Raw genomic sequence first — 20,558 nt, forward strand, 5'->3', positions numbered from 1 at the left:
CAAGTTATTTTGAGCACCCAGAGGAAAGAAATACCATTTGCTACTTAGGAAAAGCAAGGCAGGCTTCAAGAGGAGGTAGTATTTGAATTAGTTTTTAAAGAGTACTTAGCATCTGATTGGAAAAATTGTAGGATATCAAAATCAGGTAATTAGAGGAGAGAATATGTTAACATTAACTAGCACAGGGTCAGGAATGATTGTCTTAAATTTCCAGCATGGCTATGTACCTTATACCTTCCATGAGAATTGTGGCTCACCAAATAATTTAGCCAAGTTATACGTGCATTTTTCAATTCCAAAGCAAAAATTTGTGTAAATGACTAGAGTCATAATTTTTAAATCATATTACGCAATCCTAAGGGACATTGACTTTACCACTTATTTCAGTCACTGTTTTTTAGCTAAATCTGGCTGTCACTAGTTATTTATTTTTATACCCAGAAGGGGAATATAAACAGCATCGATCTAGAGCAGCACAGATATTATAAAATGCCCCTGAGGGACCGTCTGGTATCAAAGTCCTTGAAAGGCTTACAACCTGACAGCTCCCCACAAACTAGCTAATTCAGATGTAACTCATAGAAAGTTACACTCCAAAGAGATAGCTGTTGAGCTTCATTGAGAGGTAACTGATGAGATTAAAAAGCACTTTAAATGCTTGTTTTACCTTTAAGTGAGGCCATGTATCATCATTATAATGAACAAAATCAATAGATTACACTTGACTATGTCATTCTTTATATGCAAATCTTAACTTGGTGATGGACCAGCATATTTAACATGGGAGAATAATAGGAACCAGGAGATTCTAAATTTAATCCTGAATCCAACATAAACTAAAGTTATGGACTTTTCGTATGATTTACTTCTATTATAAAAGCTACTTTTTTTCTTCATTTCCATCTACTCATATCCTACACACCTTACCCCTGCCCTCACCTTCCTTAAATGTTGGTGTGATGAAGATTCTACCCTATACTATCTTTTTTTTTTTTTTTTTTAATTTATTTTTGGCTGCGTTGGGTCTTTGTTGCTGCATGCAGGCTTTCTCTAGTTGTGGCGAGCAGGGGCTACTCTTCGTTGCAGTGAGCAGGCTTCTCATTGAGGTGGCTTCTCTCGTTGTGGAGCACGGGCTCTAGGGGCGTGGGCTTCAGTAGTTGTGGCACGTGGGCTCAGTAGTTGTGGCTCACGGACTCTAGAGCGCAGGCTCAGTAGTTGTGGCGCACGGGCTTAGTGGCTCCGCGGCATGTGGGATCTTCCCAGACCAGGGATCGAACCCGTGTCCCCTGCATTGGCAGGCAGATTCTCAACCACTGCGCCACCAGGGAAGCCCTGCCCTATACTATCTTAAGGCATTTTTACTTTATTTTCTTTATGTGTGTAGATGTGTGATGTAGGCAGAGAGTAAGACAACAAGGAGCAGTGGAATTGTAGCAAGCTGGAGAATGCATCACATCCAAAGGCAATCAAACTCACTTTGTTTCTGTGTCAGCACACCAAAATACATCTGTAGTTAAATCTGGCCTTCCTATTTCTATAGCTTCACACTTGCTGGGAAGATTTCAGCCACTTGTTTTCAAAGTCCACTCATAGGCTAAATATAGAACTATTCTAGAAAATAGAAAATTTATTTATATCTCAGATATTTACATCCCCATTCAAACATATGAGGATAAATTTATTAATTGATAATATTGTTTCAATATTTAGTATTCCAATTAGTTCCTGTGTTCATTAGATATTAGATATTAATGTATGAGATTATAAACTCACATTATATAATCTCCGTGCACCAATTTTTCATAATGAATATGGCTTTGTGGAATTTGAGCAATAAAAATATACAACTAAATTGGAATATAGAAAAGTACAACAAAGAACAGTGAAGGTAAGCCAATTCAAATCAAAACAAGATGGCATTATGATTATACAAATATGCGATAAATAAAACATCAAGCACTACATGTATAAAGTTGGAGTATAGCAACCAATTAAATCTGATTATATACAGCAAAACTTTTGGTAAGGATGAATAAATCTCATCATCCATGTAAGTCCAACTTCATCTGATAAGCAACAATCTTCAAAAAAAGCTACAACCACTAAAAATCCTAAGGTGAATATCAAAGTTCAACATTTACTTACATTTCTTAACTTTCATTCTAAGATAGTGAATATTTCCATTGCAGAAAACAATTTGATTATAATGATCAAAACACATGCTTTAAGAAGGACTAAATAATACTCAACACAGCACATAATTTTATAATCATTTTCCTGTAAAAGAGAATTTTTTCCTCAGTTCCAAGTTGAAGAATTTGACTATACTTAATTGATAGAAGTCACTCAGATGAGCGGGTAGAGTCTGGGCATTAACTTTAACTATGCCAAGAAGAGCAAAATTAAGTGCACAAACTGCTAATTAACTCCCAACTAGTATTCTCCCTATTCTCTCTTCAGTAATGGAGCCCTATATTTTATTTGGGTACATGCTTATCCAAGGGGAAAGAAAATTATGCTCCGTATCTTCTTGCATCTAGGCAAGACTAGTCACTAAGCTGTGGACAACGGGTGCAGATAGAAATGCTGTGTGCAATTTCCAGAACATGCCCTTAAAGGCAAAGGGTGTGTCCTTCAGTGCCATCTGCCTCCTTCCTGATGTATAGAATGCAAAAATCATTGTGGATATTGGAGCATCCATTTTGGACCACAATATGGAAAAGCTACACTGAGGAGAGCAAAAAACATGAAAGTAGGACTGTAGGGCCTGGACGATGGAGAGTTGTTATATTAGGCTTTGTACACAGAATGTGACATGAGAGAAGAATAATCTTTTGTCTTGTCTTAGCACTTTTACTTTAAGACTCTCTGTAATAGCCAAACCAATATACTAATCATAAAACATGATTCATTTTTATTCACTATCTAAGGGTTTACAAGAGCAATAGTATTAACATATCTAAAGGACTGTGAACTTCCCCAATAAAGAGTTTTAGTGAAGTATGAAATGTATTATCTTATATTTCTTTATAAATTCTCAAAAATTTTATGTGAAATAGTCCAACTCCAGTAAACTTGACAAAGTTAGCAGGATTTCAAGAATATGCAGAACTAAAATGAAATTTATGGATCACCAAGTCAACTGTAGCATGTCTTAGATGAGAGAAAAACAGTTTGAATTTAAATATGTTTTAATGCCCTTAGGCAACTACAATTTTAAGGCTGGACTGGTGCATGAATCCAACTAAACCTGCTAGGTCAGCTTGTTTGTAAAGCCAATCACCCTAGTATACCTAAGTTTACCCTGGAATTTAATGTAAAACTTTTAATACTCACATCGAGATCATCCTTTGCATTGTAGTAGACAACTTCATTGCTCTATAAAAAAAGAAAAAAAAAAGAATGCTTTAGTGATTTAATTAAAAACATAATAATATACTGGATCAAACACTGAATACATTTTATTCATATTTTAAATAATAAACCTCTCATAGTATTCCTTTTACAATATATTCCACAAAGATCGAAAAGATTAGCCGATATTTTCTAAGAACATATTCAAACACTATAGCAGTGATATTAGAAAAGCACATCTTGCACTGCGGGAAAACTTCTCAGTATAGGTCTGAGAACAATTTGTGAAGAAAAAAATTTTTACATTCCTAATGCAAATAAGTTTTATATATATATATATATATGTGTGTATATATATATATATACACACACACACATACACACACATACACACACACCTAAATAATGAAATGATAAATAGGATAATTCAAGTAAAGTGAATACTGTAAGTGGCTGCTTAAGAGTTTGCTGAAACCATGACTTTTAAAATATATGTATCGAATGTTGAAATTATTCCTGAAGAAAGGTATATCTGCACTATACTGGCAGGAATTCCTTCAGGAGATTCAAATAAGGGATTAAGAGTATCTGTGAATTTAGATAGCAAAGAATATCAGATAATCCAACGTACTAATGGTCTCATATTCTACCAAAGTATCGAGTGAGTGTTGGCTTTTCAAGAATGAAAGTGTGTGGACATTTCTGCTTAGCCATCAATGTCGCTGAATATGCCATAAATATAAAGTATGGACATAAATTGTGTTACAGAGGAAAAAATGGATAAAACAGTTATCAATGACTTTTAAATTCCTATTCTGTCTACAAGGCTAGTTCTATGCAATATAAAAATAATCTGCATATACTGATATCTTTTTTCTTTCTTCTCCTCCTGAACTGTTTGAAGATATGTATTACCCATCTTCTGTACATCTTTAGTAGTAACTTGAGTACCATGTAAAAGTGTATTTTTCTGTGTCTCTTAAACATTTACAGACATGGACAATATAAAATTTTGTTAAAAGAAAACACAATTCACAAAAATGTTTAAAAATCGCTTGGGAAAAATAGACTAAATTAGTGCTTCTCAAAGTATGTTCCAAAGAAAATCACTAGTTCTTGAAGATATAATAGATCTTATATAGGTAAAAGTATTCTGTGGTCATGATTTTAGAATAAACAATAAAGTTAAAATTGTGTCTTTTCAGCAGGAATTCATACAGCCTCATTGTATGAATGCACATTATAAATCTCCAAGAGGAAAAGAGATCTTGTTTTGTTTCCAAATTGTTGCCACAGATTCTGCCCCCGTTTTTTGATTTGAGAAACATACCATGATAATGAAAATCTATAAAATACAGGTATCTCTGAAGACCAAATAACCAAACCAAAAACTACATAGATAAATATAAGAACATATGATTTGTAATACTGAATGAAATCCATGAGTTTCAATTTATTTCATTTAGAATCATTAAAACTTTTAAAATTACCATTTAATTGTTTTTTAAAAAAGAACTAAGTAGCTAGAGAATTTTCACATACATAAAAGTTCTACTTCCTGGAACATAGTTTTGTAACAAAGTTAAAATACAATGTCAGAACTCATCACATCCATGAAGCAAGAGAATCTTCTGAATTCCCCTGAGATCCAAATCCAATTACCAGTTTATTGATCCCTCATGGAACCCTGTAATTTATACTCAGGAGACAATTTTCCATTTAGAATGTGGATTCCATCAAAAGTTAAAACACCGAATAAGTTTACTTCATTTTAGATATTATGTCTGCCAACTGATTGCTTATATTTACAGAATTGAAACGTGTGGAAAACAAGGTGAAACTGCATTAAATTTCAAGCGGTTCAGCAGCATCATTTTCAACATTCATTCAATACCTATTTGTATATATTTCTGTGCCAAAAAAGACACAAAATAAGTTAAACACATCTGCCTCTATTTTTAGGTAAAATGACATGTTCAGATGACTATATAAAACAATTTATTTGTCTAGGATTACAATTGGCCCATGGTGCCAGAGCTAATGGACTAAACTTATTAGTCAAATTTTCTTCTTATGTGTGACACATGGTCACGTTTACAAAGAGTATTTACTTATTAAACCTAAGATGAAGAGTATCCCATACAGTGTCAGAACAGGGTAAAGTATGATAAACGCTAGTTTTCACTCAAACTAAGTATTTTGACTCTACTAAGATAAACTGTGATTGAAGTTAAAATAAAAATTAAAATGGAGAAAACCTAAGTTTATTTGAGAATTTCCAAATGTTTTTTTTCTTTGTTACTGTATTATATTTTACATAAAGCCCCACTACGTGCCTCTTCTTTTAGAAGGTCTACAGGGCTTCTAAAACTGTCATTGAAAATGTGTATTGCTAAGTTTATTTAACTTTTATGCATTTGCACAAAATTTTCTGGACTTTGGAAGACGTATAATTCCAAAACCTGGCTTTTTAAAGCAAACTGGAAACAAAATACATTAGTCATAAAATAATACTGCAGGCCAAACATTGGTACTCCTTGTGACTAGGTATTTTATATTTCTACTTTTAAGAAGCTCTTTGCTTATACAACGTCCATTTCTTACATGGTCAAAATATAAATGCAAAGGAAAATAAAAGTGTGTCTTTTTTATAGAAAAACAACATACCTAGGAAGCACTTAATCAAACGTGTGCTTAGACAGGTGGTCATGTTTCAATAAGAGAACACAGGCCTTAGCGACTGATTACATCCACTGTCTTAAAACAAAATTTCTTCCCTCCAATAAATGACATTGCTTTTGACTCAGAAGCTTTTTTTTAACCTCATTTTTTATAAATACACTTTCCTTTCTCAATCCTCAGACTGTGCACTGATAGCACACACATTTCATTATTTCTTACTCTATCTAGCAGAAAGGCTCAACTGATCAATTTTCGTAAAGCTAAATCTCTATAGGGCATCAGGATTTGGGGAAACTGTAATTCTGCATTTAACCTGTCAACCTAGTCCACCTACATGGCAGCATGACGCTAAAATAAATGGTAAACATTCATAGGCCCTTTAATTTGTATAATTATATAAAAACATTTTTTGTCTCAGTTCGTCATAATTTCTTGTGGAAAATTGCAGTGATTGGCTTTATTGTGGCTTTTGTTTATATAGTTTCAGAATTATTTGGTTCAGAAATAATTTTGAAAGTAGGCTTGAGAAAAATCATAATTTGGTGGTCATAATTCTCTTTCCTATCACATTCATTTAGAGCCATTTCTTCTGCTTTATGGAAATACATATTAGCTCTATTATAAAATATATACATATATATATATTCAGATGTGTGCAGCTACATTAAACTATATCAGTCTGAAATCAAATCATGTAAGTCACTGAATCACCAAAATATATCCAGAAACAATCTTAAGAGAATTGGGTTAAAGGACAGTTCTCAGGAATGAAAGACAATTCACACCGAATCAGCCCAACTTCTATGTCCTGATGTTTTTACAGGGATGACTTTTGGCTAAAATTAACTCTGTGTTAAAAGAAAATTAGGAGAGGATATTGTAGAAAAACAGTTAAATGATCTGAGTGGGGGAAGTTAGAGGAGGGGAGGAAGAGTATCAGCTGAATTCCTTCTCCCTTTATCCTGCCCCTGCCCCCATCTCACCTAGACTTTGTACAGGGAGGTGCTGGGGGTCTCACGACCAACAGAGGGAGCCACAGCCCATTCATTCAACAGTACTCTGGCGCCCTCACTCTGTGCTAAGTGTTGGAGAAACGGAGATGAAGACTATGGACACACTGACCTAAGAGGCAAGTTCTTGCCCTCCTGATTCACACATGACAAGATGAGCAGGCAGCTGGGCCAGTTGCCCCAAATCTGCTGTAACTGAAGAAGATCTCTTACTATCCTTGGATGGTAGGACCACATAAGTCAAAACCTTCCCAGGTTTCAAAATAGGCAAGAGTTAAGAATTTCAGATATTTGAGACGTTCTTCCTCTATTGATCAATTCAAGGATGTGTGTTTGAAAATGTGTGTGTGTGTTTCTTTCTGAATCATTTACCTACCCTATCACTCAAAATTCCCTCAGTCCCTTTTCCAGAAAGTACATAGGTATATCATTATCATTTAAGACTTTAAAACTATAGCATATAAACTAATTATCGCAGGCACAAATCAGAATTGAGTAATCTTCTTTCCCTACTATCCTTCTAGGTAAACATTTTCATGCAAATTATTAAACAACATCATCTTAGAAGGTATTTTACCTGCAAACACAGAGGTTTTCAGTGGATTTCAGTGCATTATGTGCAGTATGATAGGCTAAAGCTAGCAACAACCTCAAACGAGATTCATAGATGAGTCAAACCTTTAGAGAGCAATTTTTCATAATTTAAGCACCACTAGATGACAAGAACAAATTGTTTCATTTCTGATTTTTAACCAAGTAGTTTAGTTATTATCTCCTTGAAACAAATTTACCCAAATGGTTCACGCTAATACAATGCTACTGTTTACTGAAATTTAAAACATCCCCTAGTAAGTTGAGAGATGAATGACTTTAGTTTCCCAGTGTCTACTGGGAGTCAAAAATTAAATCTGGACAAAATAGACCATTCCATCTTAAAAATGTATATTGTGAGTGACAGTCCCTTGCATGCCACTTTCCTGTAAAACGTGGCCTCTGATGAATAGTTTATGTTAAAAATCTGAAGCATAAGTACAAAGCTTCAACCTGGGAGTAAGATGTTGCCAAGGATAAGATTTAAATAATGGAACTGAAAATTAGGATTTTATAGGTAACATCTGAAATATATGACACATTCAAAACTCAAATAGACATTAACTTCCTGTCCAATTTACTAATTCTCTTTTCTTTGTTATGCACTTGACTCTGTATATAATCCACAGTGTGACAAATTTTGGGCAACTCTATTGCCTGTTAAATCACCTTAAAAAAAAAAAAAACTCATTCTTACTGTCTTTTTATCCTTTTTAGTTCCATATATGCTGTCAATAGGATGAACATTAAGGATACTCTTTGTTATAAATGAGTTGTGTTAATGATTCCGGCCAACCAAGATCCACACTGTTTAGCTCAAATCATTTAAAATTCAAATTTTTTGATTATTATATCTTTGTAACAATTTGTCCTGGTAACCAGACACAGCACCACTATTGACTGTGCCCAAGTCAACCATGCTACATGACATGAGTTAACCAGCAGTACTGATTACAGCACTGTGTGAATAAAACAACTTAGCAAGGTGTTGGGGGAGGGGGTGTGTGTATACATCCATGTGTGTGTCGGAGAGGGGGTGTGAATGTAATTGAACTTTCCAAAGATAGCTAAAAGTAGCTGAAGCAGTAAAGACAGTGGTTCTTGAAAAAAGATATTTTTTATGCCATTCTATCTGTTTGGGGTTTGGAATGCATGAAATATTGCTTATGAAAACAAAAAGGGAAAATAAAGATGGGCACAGGTCCATCTAGAGATCAATGTTACCAGATTACTGGACTGAAGGCATGTGATAAACCTACATGCATTCATATTATGTGACAAGAGATAATAAAGAAGATAATTGACATAAAGTGTTGAGCACAGGGCCTGTTATTTTATATACTGAAAAAGAAAAATCAGAAATATCCATAGAATTTATCTGTTAGCTTTAACTGGTACTTACATAGGAATTAAAGTAAAATGCTTACAATTTTATTTTCTTAGATCAGTTACTATGCTATGAGTCTATTTAATCATTTAAAGTCCTTTCTTCAAAGATTCCATACAGCACAGTGAAGAAGAAATGGTATTATAGCTGCTATTGTTATTTTTATTCTGATAAATTAAATGAGGTAATTTATAAGAAAGTCTAGTAAAATGGTAATTAAGTGTTGGTTCTATATGCAACCTGTCCATTAAATGTGTTGCTATGCTCCAAACTCCTCTGTGATTCTAAGCACACTCTTTCCAACCCCACATCTCCTTTAAACATCCATCCTCATCCACTCCTGCCTAGAAAAACTCCAACTTTGTATTAAACCCAAAATTTGTTTGTCCACCGTAACACCCAAACTGTGGAATCTTGCTGGAGAAAATTACACATGCAGCCCTCACATAGAGTAAGTCAGTGGTTCTCTGTTTTAAAAACTGTAGTAAACTTTGTTTTGTAATTTTTTTTTTAATTCAGAAACCCTCCCATCTTTGGGAAACTGTTTCTTCCAATCACATGATTCTGATGGCTGGCAAATCAAACCACCTTATTTCTCTGACCACAGAAATTAACAGGCGCCTAAATCTATCCAAAAATAGCATCTCATCTCCCTATTCCTTTTTCAGCAAAATATCATTTTCCAGGAGTGGTTATGGTTGCAAACGCTGTACTGCTTAAAACCTGAATCTTGTGTCAGAGGCTACCTCTATCTGTTGGCTTCTTAATGACAGAACCAATAATTTTTTTTTCTTAAGCTTCTTAGAAGGTGCTAACTCCTACAACTGATAGTACTAATGCAAATACCACACTACCTACAATGTGTTTTTCCATTCTAATTTCCTGTTACTAACAGTCTATAGTATTTGCTTGAACTTTAATTTCTGTTGGTGGCATTATTAGACTATAACTGTTCTAGAACGAACTCCCCTCCTGCATCTTGAAAGATCCCATTCCTTCATCCCTTGTCTTTCCTGTGTGTCCATCTTCTCTTTAATCACATTCAGTGGTTTGCAAAGAAGAAGATTTGCAGGATAAAAATCCAGATGTGCTGTGGCATCTTTTTTTGTCTAAAATTTAAAATTCAAGTAGAAGATTAAAACAAAAAATCAAAGAAGCCAAAAGATGAAAATTTTCTTAGCTCATATATAAAGAGAAACCGTTAATATTTTTCTAACACTTCTCTAATGAACTAAAGGTCAAAAATCTCTTAGTGTCAAGTTAATATTTTGTGAGTAGTAAATCAGCAAGTTAATTACCATTTAAAAAAATAATTTCTATCAATCTCTTTACTTCAACTCACTAGCCTTTAGAAATTAGTTGCACAATACAGCATGGAATGACTACATAAATTTTGATTATATGCTTGAGTATCACAGTTTCTATCAAAGAAGATGAAAGTACAATGCTATTGCTAAGAGGTTGCTCAATGATCAATGATTATAATGAAAAAATACAAATAATCTATTCCTTCTCTGAACTCTCAGTGTTCATTCAGAAGAATAAATATATATTGAGCTTTGTATACATGCCAAGCTCTGTGCTAGAAACCTAAATACATGTGCTTTTTTGAGAACCCGACTGTTAAAATTAAATCAGTGAGTAAGATATTATCAATCTCAATTTTGTATATTCGAAAGCTAAGACTAACAGTAGTCAATCCGAGACTAACAGAGGTCTTCTTATCCCTAATTGAGTACTTACTCCTCCCATATCCTGCTGCTATGAATGCAGAATGATCTGCTTCTTAGAGACAGTGAGTTCCTTATATACTCAATGTCTACCTAATAACAAAGAGAACGGCTAATAATCTTTGAGGCACATTCAGTCGTCTTAGCTGTTCTTTTAACTTTGCCTTACCATTTGTTTTAAAATGTGAGTTGAATTTAATACTAATTTCTTTAGCTTACTGGAAGAAAAAACTAGAAACTAATTTTGGCCTTCCTTTAAAAAAGCTTGCTTCTGTTACTTTAAGCAAACACCATCTTACATGTATTTATCAGTTAATTGCCAGTATATATTTGCAATATAGTTGTTGTTGTTTTTTTTAAGTTGCCATTATGGTGCTCGTAAATTGAAGTACTACTTAATACCTGGCCCACCACATTAACCAATCAACAAGCAAGGCCCTCTAAAAGCCACCAAAGCAAGAGAGAATGAATTCAGGTGTCTTACTATGTTTAATGACCTAATTACAAACATGCTCACGTACTCAAGCCCCAAGCTATACTTATTTATTATGAGGCTCATGACACAACTGGGACTATCATCCTAGATGAAAAAAACACATAATATTCACCAAATTCATTTCTTCTACATAAAATGTTCATTACTTCTACATAAAAGAAGAATTTTTTTTAAAAAAAGGAGAGAAAAATTGTTTTAAGTAGAGACACGTTCTATTATGTGTATATTCGATGCTATTGTCTGAACTGTATGAACTACCACTGAATGGACAGATAAATGGATAAATGACCATCATGAGCTTATAAGGAACTATTTTAGAAATTGTGGAGTAAAAATAACAACAAAACGCACACACATATACATGCAGGCACACACACACAATGCATCAGAGTAGAGAAAAAGTATATAGCCTTTAAAAAGCTTCAAATAAGTGAAAACCTAGACCACGTTCACTCTTATAAGAAACCAAGGAGGAAGTCCAAGTGGCCTGTGATCTCAGAGTTCTGTGTTCTTGAACTTCAGGGGAGATCAGTTCCTATTAAACATTAAGAGCTATAGCAATTCATTTCTTCATCCGATAAACTTTAATAAGAATCTGCCTGTAAGCCTTTTTAGTGTTCCAGAGGATATCGATAAATATATTATTTAAACTATAGGATAAAAGCCAAAGTAGAATATAAGAAGATAAATATGTTATTTTCATCCACCAAATCTCCCAGGAAACTCAGTCCAGGAATGAACAAACATGTCTCTAATGCTGAGGACCTTGCTTTAATCTCCTTTATCTGTGTTTCTAATGAAGCTTGGGGTATAATCAACTAAAACATTAAAATTTAATCCACCAAAATATTCCATTTTCTATGCTTCTTCCTATTGATTTAGACAACTCACAGATTTTCTTGACTCATGATCAAAGTTAACAGCACTTGATCATAACAATATATGATGTCCTAGTAATAGAGTTGCATTAATTTTTCCAAAGGTAATATTAGCACTCCCTTTCCAAATTAATCATTATCAACTTCAGAATATTATCATGCTAAAGCAAAATATACAGACTTACACTATGGCCATTGAATTCCTGAATATAAAATAATTTGGCTAAAATCAGACCTTCAAAGAACAGTAAATTGGTAATCACTACATCAATTTAATTCATCTTTCACTGGATTTGAGGGGCTATATAGGTAGGATGGGAAAGAAGGAGGAGAAGAAGAGATATTTGTCATGTGTCCGTTATGGGAAAGGCATTTACATATATCATTTAATCCTTACAAAATTCCTTGGATATACAATAGCTGTGATCTTCTTGAAAATAATAAATTGGTAAAAATTTAATTAACCTTGTATCCCAGTATCATATTTCTTGTTGGATTTCCCACCCCTCTTTCCCCTCCATCCCAACTCCTCACTATTTTCAGACAGTGAAAATTTTGGCTAATACAAACACATCATTGTATGGCCTGGATATTGTATTAGGATTAAGTCTCTATGAAGCAATATTCTTAAAAGCCAGGTGGCTTGTTAAAGTAGAAAGGAGATTTACAAACTTCAAAAATGGATAACTTTATATAGAAAGATGAAACTAGGAAGTCTAAACACTGAAAAATGCTAAAGGAGAGATCTAAGAGTGAAATGAAATGTATATGACCTGGCTCCTCTTACAGGTAGAAAACACAGTGGGAAAGGGAAGATGTGTTTGGGAGAAATTCTAGAGCAGACCAGAACATGCCGTCCTTCCTATCTGGGGCTCTGGAATAAATTCTTTCCATACCTAAATTACATCCAGGAAGCTTTCCTTGTTGTGGAAAACTTCCCTAGCTTTCCCACTTCAAGTCAAAATTAGATATCCCTGTTAATGCTTTTCACAGCACCTTCCGATATTTTTCTCCTCTATAAATCAGGGAGAAAAACAGTAGCTACCTTACTGGTTTGTTGCATGGAATTAAGGAGTGAAAGTTTGATCCAAAGATCAGCTACAACCCCTTCTGCAGTCCTTACACTTACCACACTATGTTCTGTCCACATGTCTGAGCCCTATGAGGGGACAGACAGTTACCCTCATCTTTGTGCTCAACGTGTGGCTACAGGCCCATCACAGTTAGGTGCCAGGGACTATTGGACAAGCCTGCCCTCCTCTGCTTAATGATCTTTATTCTCCACAGACGAGGTCTTTATGGACAGGTTTCTAGCACTGCCTTAGGTTTGGTTCTCCAGAAGCAGACACTAAGACTAAGTTTTACTGGGGAGCTGATCCCAGCAAATACCACTAGCAAAGTGGAGAAGTGAGACATGGAGTTGAAGAAATTCAAAACAACGTGTGCTAAAAAGCAGATGGGCAACCAAGCTCCTCCAAGAACTGCTGGGAGGCTTTACAACATGGCTTAACATTGTTATATCCAAAGAGTGAGAAGACTGGTAGTTTTCACCCACACCCGTCATCACTGGTTGGAAGTGTTCTGCAAATTCCTGTCACCACAGAAAGCCCTCAAGCAAATATCTGCAGACGCTTAGAGTAGGAAGCTATACAACTGTGTGTGTGCGCTGAGTAGTAGTGGGCAGGGAACCAACATCTACCAGAGTCACATAGTAAGTGTTTTAGAAATGTGGCTAAATGTGAGTGTTTTACCGAGCATGTGGCTAAATCAACAAATGATATTAAGCACTGACTAGGTGGCAGTGTGACTTCCTGAGGCTTCGGTTCTTCATCTGTAAAATGCTGAGTCATTTGACAACTGTGGTCTCTAGAATTCTTCCATCTATATATTTTGATGTTTCCACTAAGTAACTGTTTTTCTTTAGGTCACATAAGACCTAGGAGCTGTGTGCTCATCTATTTTTCTCAGTGAATCTTTGATAGATTTGCTTCTCTTCTCATGTGAACATCCAACAGAACTCAGAGAGACATCTTTCAACTCTGAAAAACAAAGGCAAAGCTGCTTCTCCCCACTGCCCACCCCGCCCCGCCATTGGAAATGTCTCTGACATATTTCTGTAGAAACGTGCAAAAGAGGAATTGCAACATCATTATTTTTCTTTATGTCTTGAAATGTCAACTCAAAGTATATTCATTCATCTCTGAAAAATAGTAACTGTGTTTCTGAGGAGGGATGTGTTGAGAAAGAAGCATCCTCAAACTAGCTTAAATCAACCCCTTTCCTCCTACCACACAAAGTCTGGCAATCTCTCCATTCTGGCAGAAATGAACTGCTCCAGATCAACCGCTGCTACCTTTCATTAATATAATGGAATGCCATTCATTTGCATTTAACTGGAGTAGAAATGAAAGTGTTTTTTCTAGGGGACAGACTACAGTTTAAATAATTTGAACTACCTTTGTGTGAAAATAATTTTGCTCACAGCACAAAGAAAGAAAGGTTACTGCAGAAGAAATAAATGGAATAATTTCTGACATTTTAGAAGCACTCCATTCCATCTGAATAATATATAATTGCTTTGGAAAGAAACAAAAAAATTCCTAGTAGCCTATACTTCATTAGCCTAGTTTCAGTAATTGTATTTAATTAAGTCATTTTTCAAAGAGCTTTTTAAATTCAAACTGTTCACTGATTCAGATATAACTTGTCTCTAATTAAAACATGCATAAATGTTAAAGTGTTAATTTATGAAAGCCACAATCCAAAAGATTCTCAAGTAATCCAAAACTCTCAACATAGTCCTAGTTAAGTTGTATACTGCATTTCATCTGTTGTCCAAAATTTTTAAAAGGAGGGACAGGGAAAGGGAATTCTGTTGGTCATGCTCCGTTCCTCACACATACTTTCAGAATTCTATTCCTTGGTCCAATTCTTACTCTGCGGCAGCAAACAAATAAATTAATATGGCCAAAATTGTTCTGTCTTCTCATTTTCAGCTAGGCAAAGAACTCCAACTTCAAAGGGTTGCAATGATAATTTAATGTTATCATTTATCTGAAAGAATGTTGAAATTTTAAGGATGTATATAGATAATATATAAATAATATATAATATTACTTTCTAGTATTCAAATTATTCTAAGACTATTTTATACAACTATAATCAAGGCCATTACTTAAGTACCCAAAGTATATCTGTTTCAGTGATGTAATTATATAAGTAGAATAGTATAAGAGAAGGTTGAAATAGCAAATAAAAATTTCCTAAAAATAAAAAAAGGCATTCATCTTGGTCAAGTGTAAATAATAAAATTTAGATAGTTTTTAAACAAAAAACAGAGGAAAAAGATAGATTGACCAGCTAAAGGACTTGGCTAAATGAAGTTACTTCAATCATAAGATGCTGGTGTCACTTCAATGGAGAGCAGAAATCCTGCAGAAAAGCCAAGCCAATTATAGAGTTGTCTACATTTTAAACTATGCTTCCAGATGTGTTACTGAACAAAGGAACACATCGGCATACTCAACTTTTGATCAGAATGACTTCTCTACCAGTACATAAGAAACTCAGTATGAAAAATATTTTACATTTAAAGAATAAAGACATTTCAAAGTCACTATCCAGGTGAGAAGTAGGAATGGAATACATTAGCAGCCAATTAACCTTTACAGACACAATTTCCTTCCTAAAAAATTAGAAGGCTGTGTTTTTTCCTCCCATCTGTTGTATATTTTGGCCACTTTCATGGATTATTTGTTTGGTAAAAATAGCAGCTCTAGAAACACCGAAGAGGAACAAGTAAACTGAAAGCAGATCAAGTGAAATTATCCTCTATATTTTACATTTTAAAGGTAAATTTGTCAACCTATATATCAACAGAGTGCAAGATAGACCTAAAAATGACTAATCAAGCTGATAAATATTAATATAATGTCCTTTCCGTTCACCATCAAATAAATGATACAAAAGTTACAGTTATATGATTGGACTAGTATTGATTAGAAATTGCTCGGAGATTGTGTAAAAAAAGAAATAATAAACATAGGAAGTTGAGGAAAGGTTGAACTAAGAATTTTCATTTAAGAACTTGATGTTAGTCTTTAAAATATAGTGTTCCAGACAAAAGAGATCAATTAAATTTGAATTTCTGATGATGGATTTTTTTAGTAAAACAATGTACCAAACTTACACAAAAGAGATATATAATTTGTTTATCTGAAATTCAAATGTAACTGGGCATGCTGTCTTTTTATGTGCTAAATCTGGCAACCCTAATTTGTAAGATACTATAACATCATTTAAGTATATTTTATATTATTACCAACAATTTAAGAAGTAAATGTTGTTGCAGGAATTTTTTTGGAGGGGAGAAGGATGCTGTATCATTGAACATTAGCTTTGAAATGAAATTTGGAACGATGATCTCAAAGGAGTGACATCAAAATTACAAACTGCTCCAGACTTTAGAAAACTTAACTACCCAGGAAGGCCAAGGAATGTTTGTTTTGCAAAGTGGAATAAATCCTTAATCAAATGCATTGTATGCTTAAATGATATTCTCAACTTTACATATATATTTATCTGGCATTGTTCATTTAATTCTCATTTTGAAATACATTAAGGCATCATCAAAACAGTTGCATTTGTAACAGCAGTAGTATGTTAATTTTTGATGGTTAGAGAAAGATGGCTGTCATATCTACAATCCCACAGATCACCTAAATTGATATCCATGACCTGACCAGCCAGGTATTTACACACATTCAAACTATAGTTTATTTGACCTTCTAAACTCCCACACTAGGTCAAATGGTATAACTTTCCCAGACCGAGGACATTCCTGTTATCAAAAGTACACAAAAGGCTGACACCTTGTTAGAACCTGTAAACTAAGTGTTTTAAGTAACACCTAAGCAATGCTCATCCTGTTGCCATTGGTCATTTTGTTGAGATCATTAGGAAGCTAGCTAGTCTATGAAAAGGACTCAGGACCATCTGCCATAAAAATTCTGGACACAATTTCTAAACTAAAGGCAAACCAGTCATGTATAAAAAAACAAAGTAAGTTGGAAAGAACTAAGTAATAAATTACACATAATTAATAAAATAAATATAAATCTATTTTTAAGATTTTATTTCCTATAACTTAGGCATTGAAGATAAACTCCAATTTCTGTAAGGATAAGACAACTGCTCAATAACACAACTGAACGTTGCTCATTTTACCATTTTTCCTCACTCTTCGTTTAAATGACTCGAACATATAGCAGTTTCTAAAAATGACAGATTGGACTTCCCTGGTGGCGCAGTGGTTAAGAATCCACCTGCCAATGCAGGGAACATGGGTTTGATCCCTGGTCCGGGAAGATCCCAGATGCCGCAGAACTACTAAGTCCGTGCACCACAACTACTGAGCCCGAGTATTGCAACTACTGAAGCCTGCGCACCTAGAACCCGTGCTCCACAACAAGAGAAGCCAACGCAATGAGAAGCCTGCGCACCGCAACGAAGAGTAGCCCCCGCTCCCCGCAACTAGAGAAAGCCCATGCACAGCAACCAAGACCCAATGCAGCCAAAAATTTCTAAAAATTAAACATAAATAAAAATTAAAAAAATAAAAATGACAGATTGTGTAAAAGAGTATAATAGACCATTGGGTCTCTACCTGTATAATATAAACTTATTTGTGGCAAAACATCACTTTCACAAATTCCAGTGCCTTAAAACTTTTAACCACAGCTTTCATCTATGTTTGTATGACCACTTACAGATTTTTAATTAACCAGCCATTGATTTATAACTGGATTTTGTGTAGGGATACCAAGAAAGTTGTATTTGAAATGTTCCGATGGAGATTTTTCTGAATTCCTCTCTCCATCCACCAACCCCCATTAAGCATCATTGTTCTAAGACATATAATTCCATTCTTAGAGCAAATTACAAAACACCTATTCAACAGGCCAGTTAAAATAAATATTTCAACAATAATAATTTTTAAAAACTTAGAAGGAGAAAAAGGATAACCATTATAGAACCCCATAATCCTGTAATTAAGCATGAAATTTAGCCATGAATTTCTTGACAGACTGGGAGAAAGAAAGTCGCATCATTCTCCTTGTCTGATGAAAAGGATAAATGAAATTTTGCCCTGAGTCATAAGGTTCTTCCTGTCACCAAAGCCTGATGCACACTGAAAAATATAGTGGGCAGAGGTCTTCAAAGGTGTTTTCTGAGCAAACACAGAAAGATTCTTCAAATAGTCACTCTGTCTCCCTCTCTCTGTTTCCATAACCTTCATACATAGTATTATATATTTGTATATACAGACAATAGACAATGATCTAATATCATTCTTTCAAGATTTTTTTTGTACATTTGCCAGCACAAAACTTTAAGTGAAATATTTTCTTAAGAAATGAGTGGGTTTTATACGTGTACAGAGGAGAACAGAGAACCTAAGATTATTAGCACTGATTTCTCATCCCAGTAGAGGAAAGAACGATACAACACATAAAGCACATATGCGTGCTCACCTAATATTGAAAAGACTTGTACTGAATTTAAGGATGTATAAAACATGATTCAACAAATAAATGCCAGCTAATCTTCATAGAGCTATCTTTTGTAAAACAGGATATAAAGAATAATAACGATAATAATGTTACGTCCATTTACTGACAATCTAGTATGGAAACCTATACTATCTCATGAAATGTTCATATCCAATATTAAAGATATGTAGGGCTTCACTGGTGGTGCAGTGGTTAAGAATCCGCCTGCCAATGCAGGGGACACAGGTTGGAGCCCTGGTCCGGGAAGATCCCACATGCGGCGGAGCAAGTAGGCCCATGAGCCACAACTACTGAGCCTGAACTCTAGAGCCCATGAGCCACAACTACTGAGCCCGCGCGCTACAACTACTGAAGCCCACGCACGTAGAGCCCATGCTCCGCAACAAGCTCGCGCACCGCAACGAAGAGTACCGCCGCTCACCGCAACTAGAGAAAGCCCGCGCACAGCAACGAAGACCCAATGCAGCCAAAATTAAATAAATAAAATAAATAAATTTATTAAAAAAAAGATATGTATATCATTATAATTTACAGATGAGGAAATGGAGGTTCAGGAAGGTAAGCCAATTTCTCAGTTACTTAGTGAGTAGCAAAATAGAATTGGAATCAATTTAACACCAAAGCTTCACTATTTTCCTCTAGAGCAAATGAATGTCATTTTTTAATTTACTAATTTCACACTAGTATACTATATATTTTAAAATTGTGGATGTTTAATAAATATAATAATAAACCAAACAAGCATCTTTAGTTTGGGAATACCAAATCCTAATCTCTCAGTTTCTGAATAAAAATGTTCCTTCCTGGTGAGCTTCTGAAATGGTATTTTTTTTGCCATTAGCAAAAGGAAATTATCTCAACAAAGCTAGAATTTTCTCTAAATTGGTCTCTGTGCTTCTCCAAATCTCCCTCACTGATTATTGTCAGCAAGCCCAAGTATAATGCAGATGACATAAAGAGGAAAATGATAATCAAACTGGGAAAGGGTAGAGAAAATAAGGTTTCACCAGCATGAAAACAGGGTGTAACAAATTACTGTCTTCATTACTGTATATTTCACTAGAGGGCAGCCTAAACAGACAGCTAAAAGTTAAGGAGAAACACAAATACAGAAGCAAAATATTATATTTGGATAGAAATATATTCAGCATGGTATATTTGTTTATACACTGTCAGTATTCATGTATTAGTAATACTTTATTTACTCCCTCATCTAATTCTTAGGACATTTCAATTTACTTTAAAAAAAAAAAAAAACAGGTTTAGAAACAAATGAATTTTATATCATTAAAGACTTGGTGCTAATATGTAAGATTTAAAATATTAAATCATACCAAGATGTCATTACAAAATACCTACTGGCAAGATTATAAAAAAATAATTTTACACAAGACATATGGGCACACTATGAAGTCAACTGCCCACACTGTTGCTTTAATTCAATAAACCGTGCTTTTAAATTTAGTGACAATCAACGCCAGTAATGCCTATTTAATTACCTGTTCTGCTGCCCTTTTGGTTTTACTTTTGGTTTCAGGTATCCCAGCAGGAAACCGTTTGTAACCAAACTGCCTGGTACAAATAAAGCTGCAGGGAAGCTTGAGAGCAGCTAAACTCCTGCCATATATCAGTTTTTAATGAGGGAGAAGCCCAGAAATCAATCCGCAAGCTACTTAGACATCATTTCTCCCAATATTTCTGGGTAATCAACTTGCACTCTATCATCCCAAATAATATATTGCTACCCTACATTTTCTTAATAAAAATATATATATATATATCTATTTACATTCACTGTACCTCTTAAAAAGCATAATTAAGAACTATGATTTTTAGTATAATAGTAAATAAATCCATC

At 34.4% G+C, this 20,558-nt stretch overlaps 1 protein-coding gene across 9 annotated transcripts in view; it reads right to left on the reverse strand.

Moving 5' to 3' along the window:
- CACNA2D1 (calcium voltage-gated channel auxiliary subunit alpha2delta 1) overlaps positions 1-20,558 on the reverse strand; it is a 496,546-nt gene that overhangs the window by 192,998 nt on the left and 282,990 nt on the right. For all 9 annotated transcript variants that reach the window (XM_082399325.1, XM_082399323.1, XM_082399324.1 and 6 more), the window contains one exon: positions 3,337-3,378. In XM_082399325.1, coding sequence (XP_082255451.1) covers positions 3,337-3,378 — 42 coding nt within the window. The remainder of the gene's footprint in view (positions 1-3,336; positions 3,379-20,558) is intronic.

This window comes from Balaenoptera borealis (genome assembly GCF_965194805.1).
Source record: "Balaenoptera borealis genome assembly, chromosome: 7".
Taxonomy (NCBI): domain Eukaryota; kingdom Metazoa; phylum Chordata; class Mammalia; order Artiodactyla; family Balaenopteridae; genus Balaenoptera; species Balaenoptera borealis.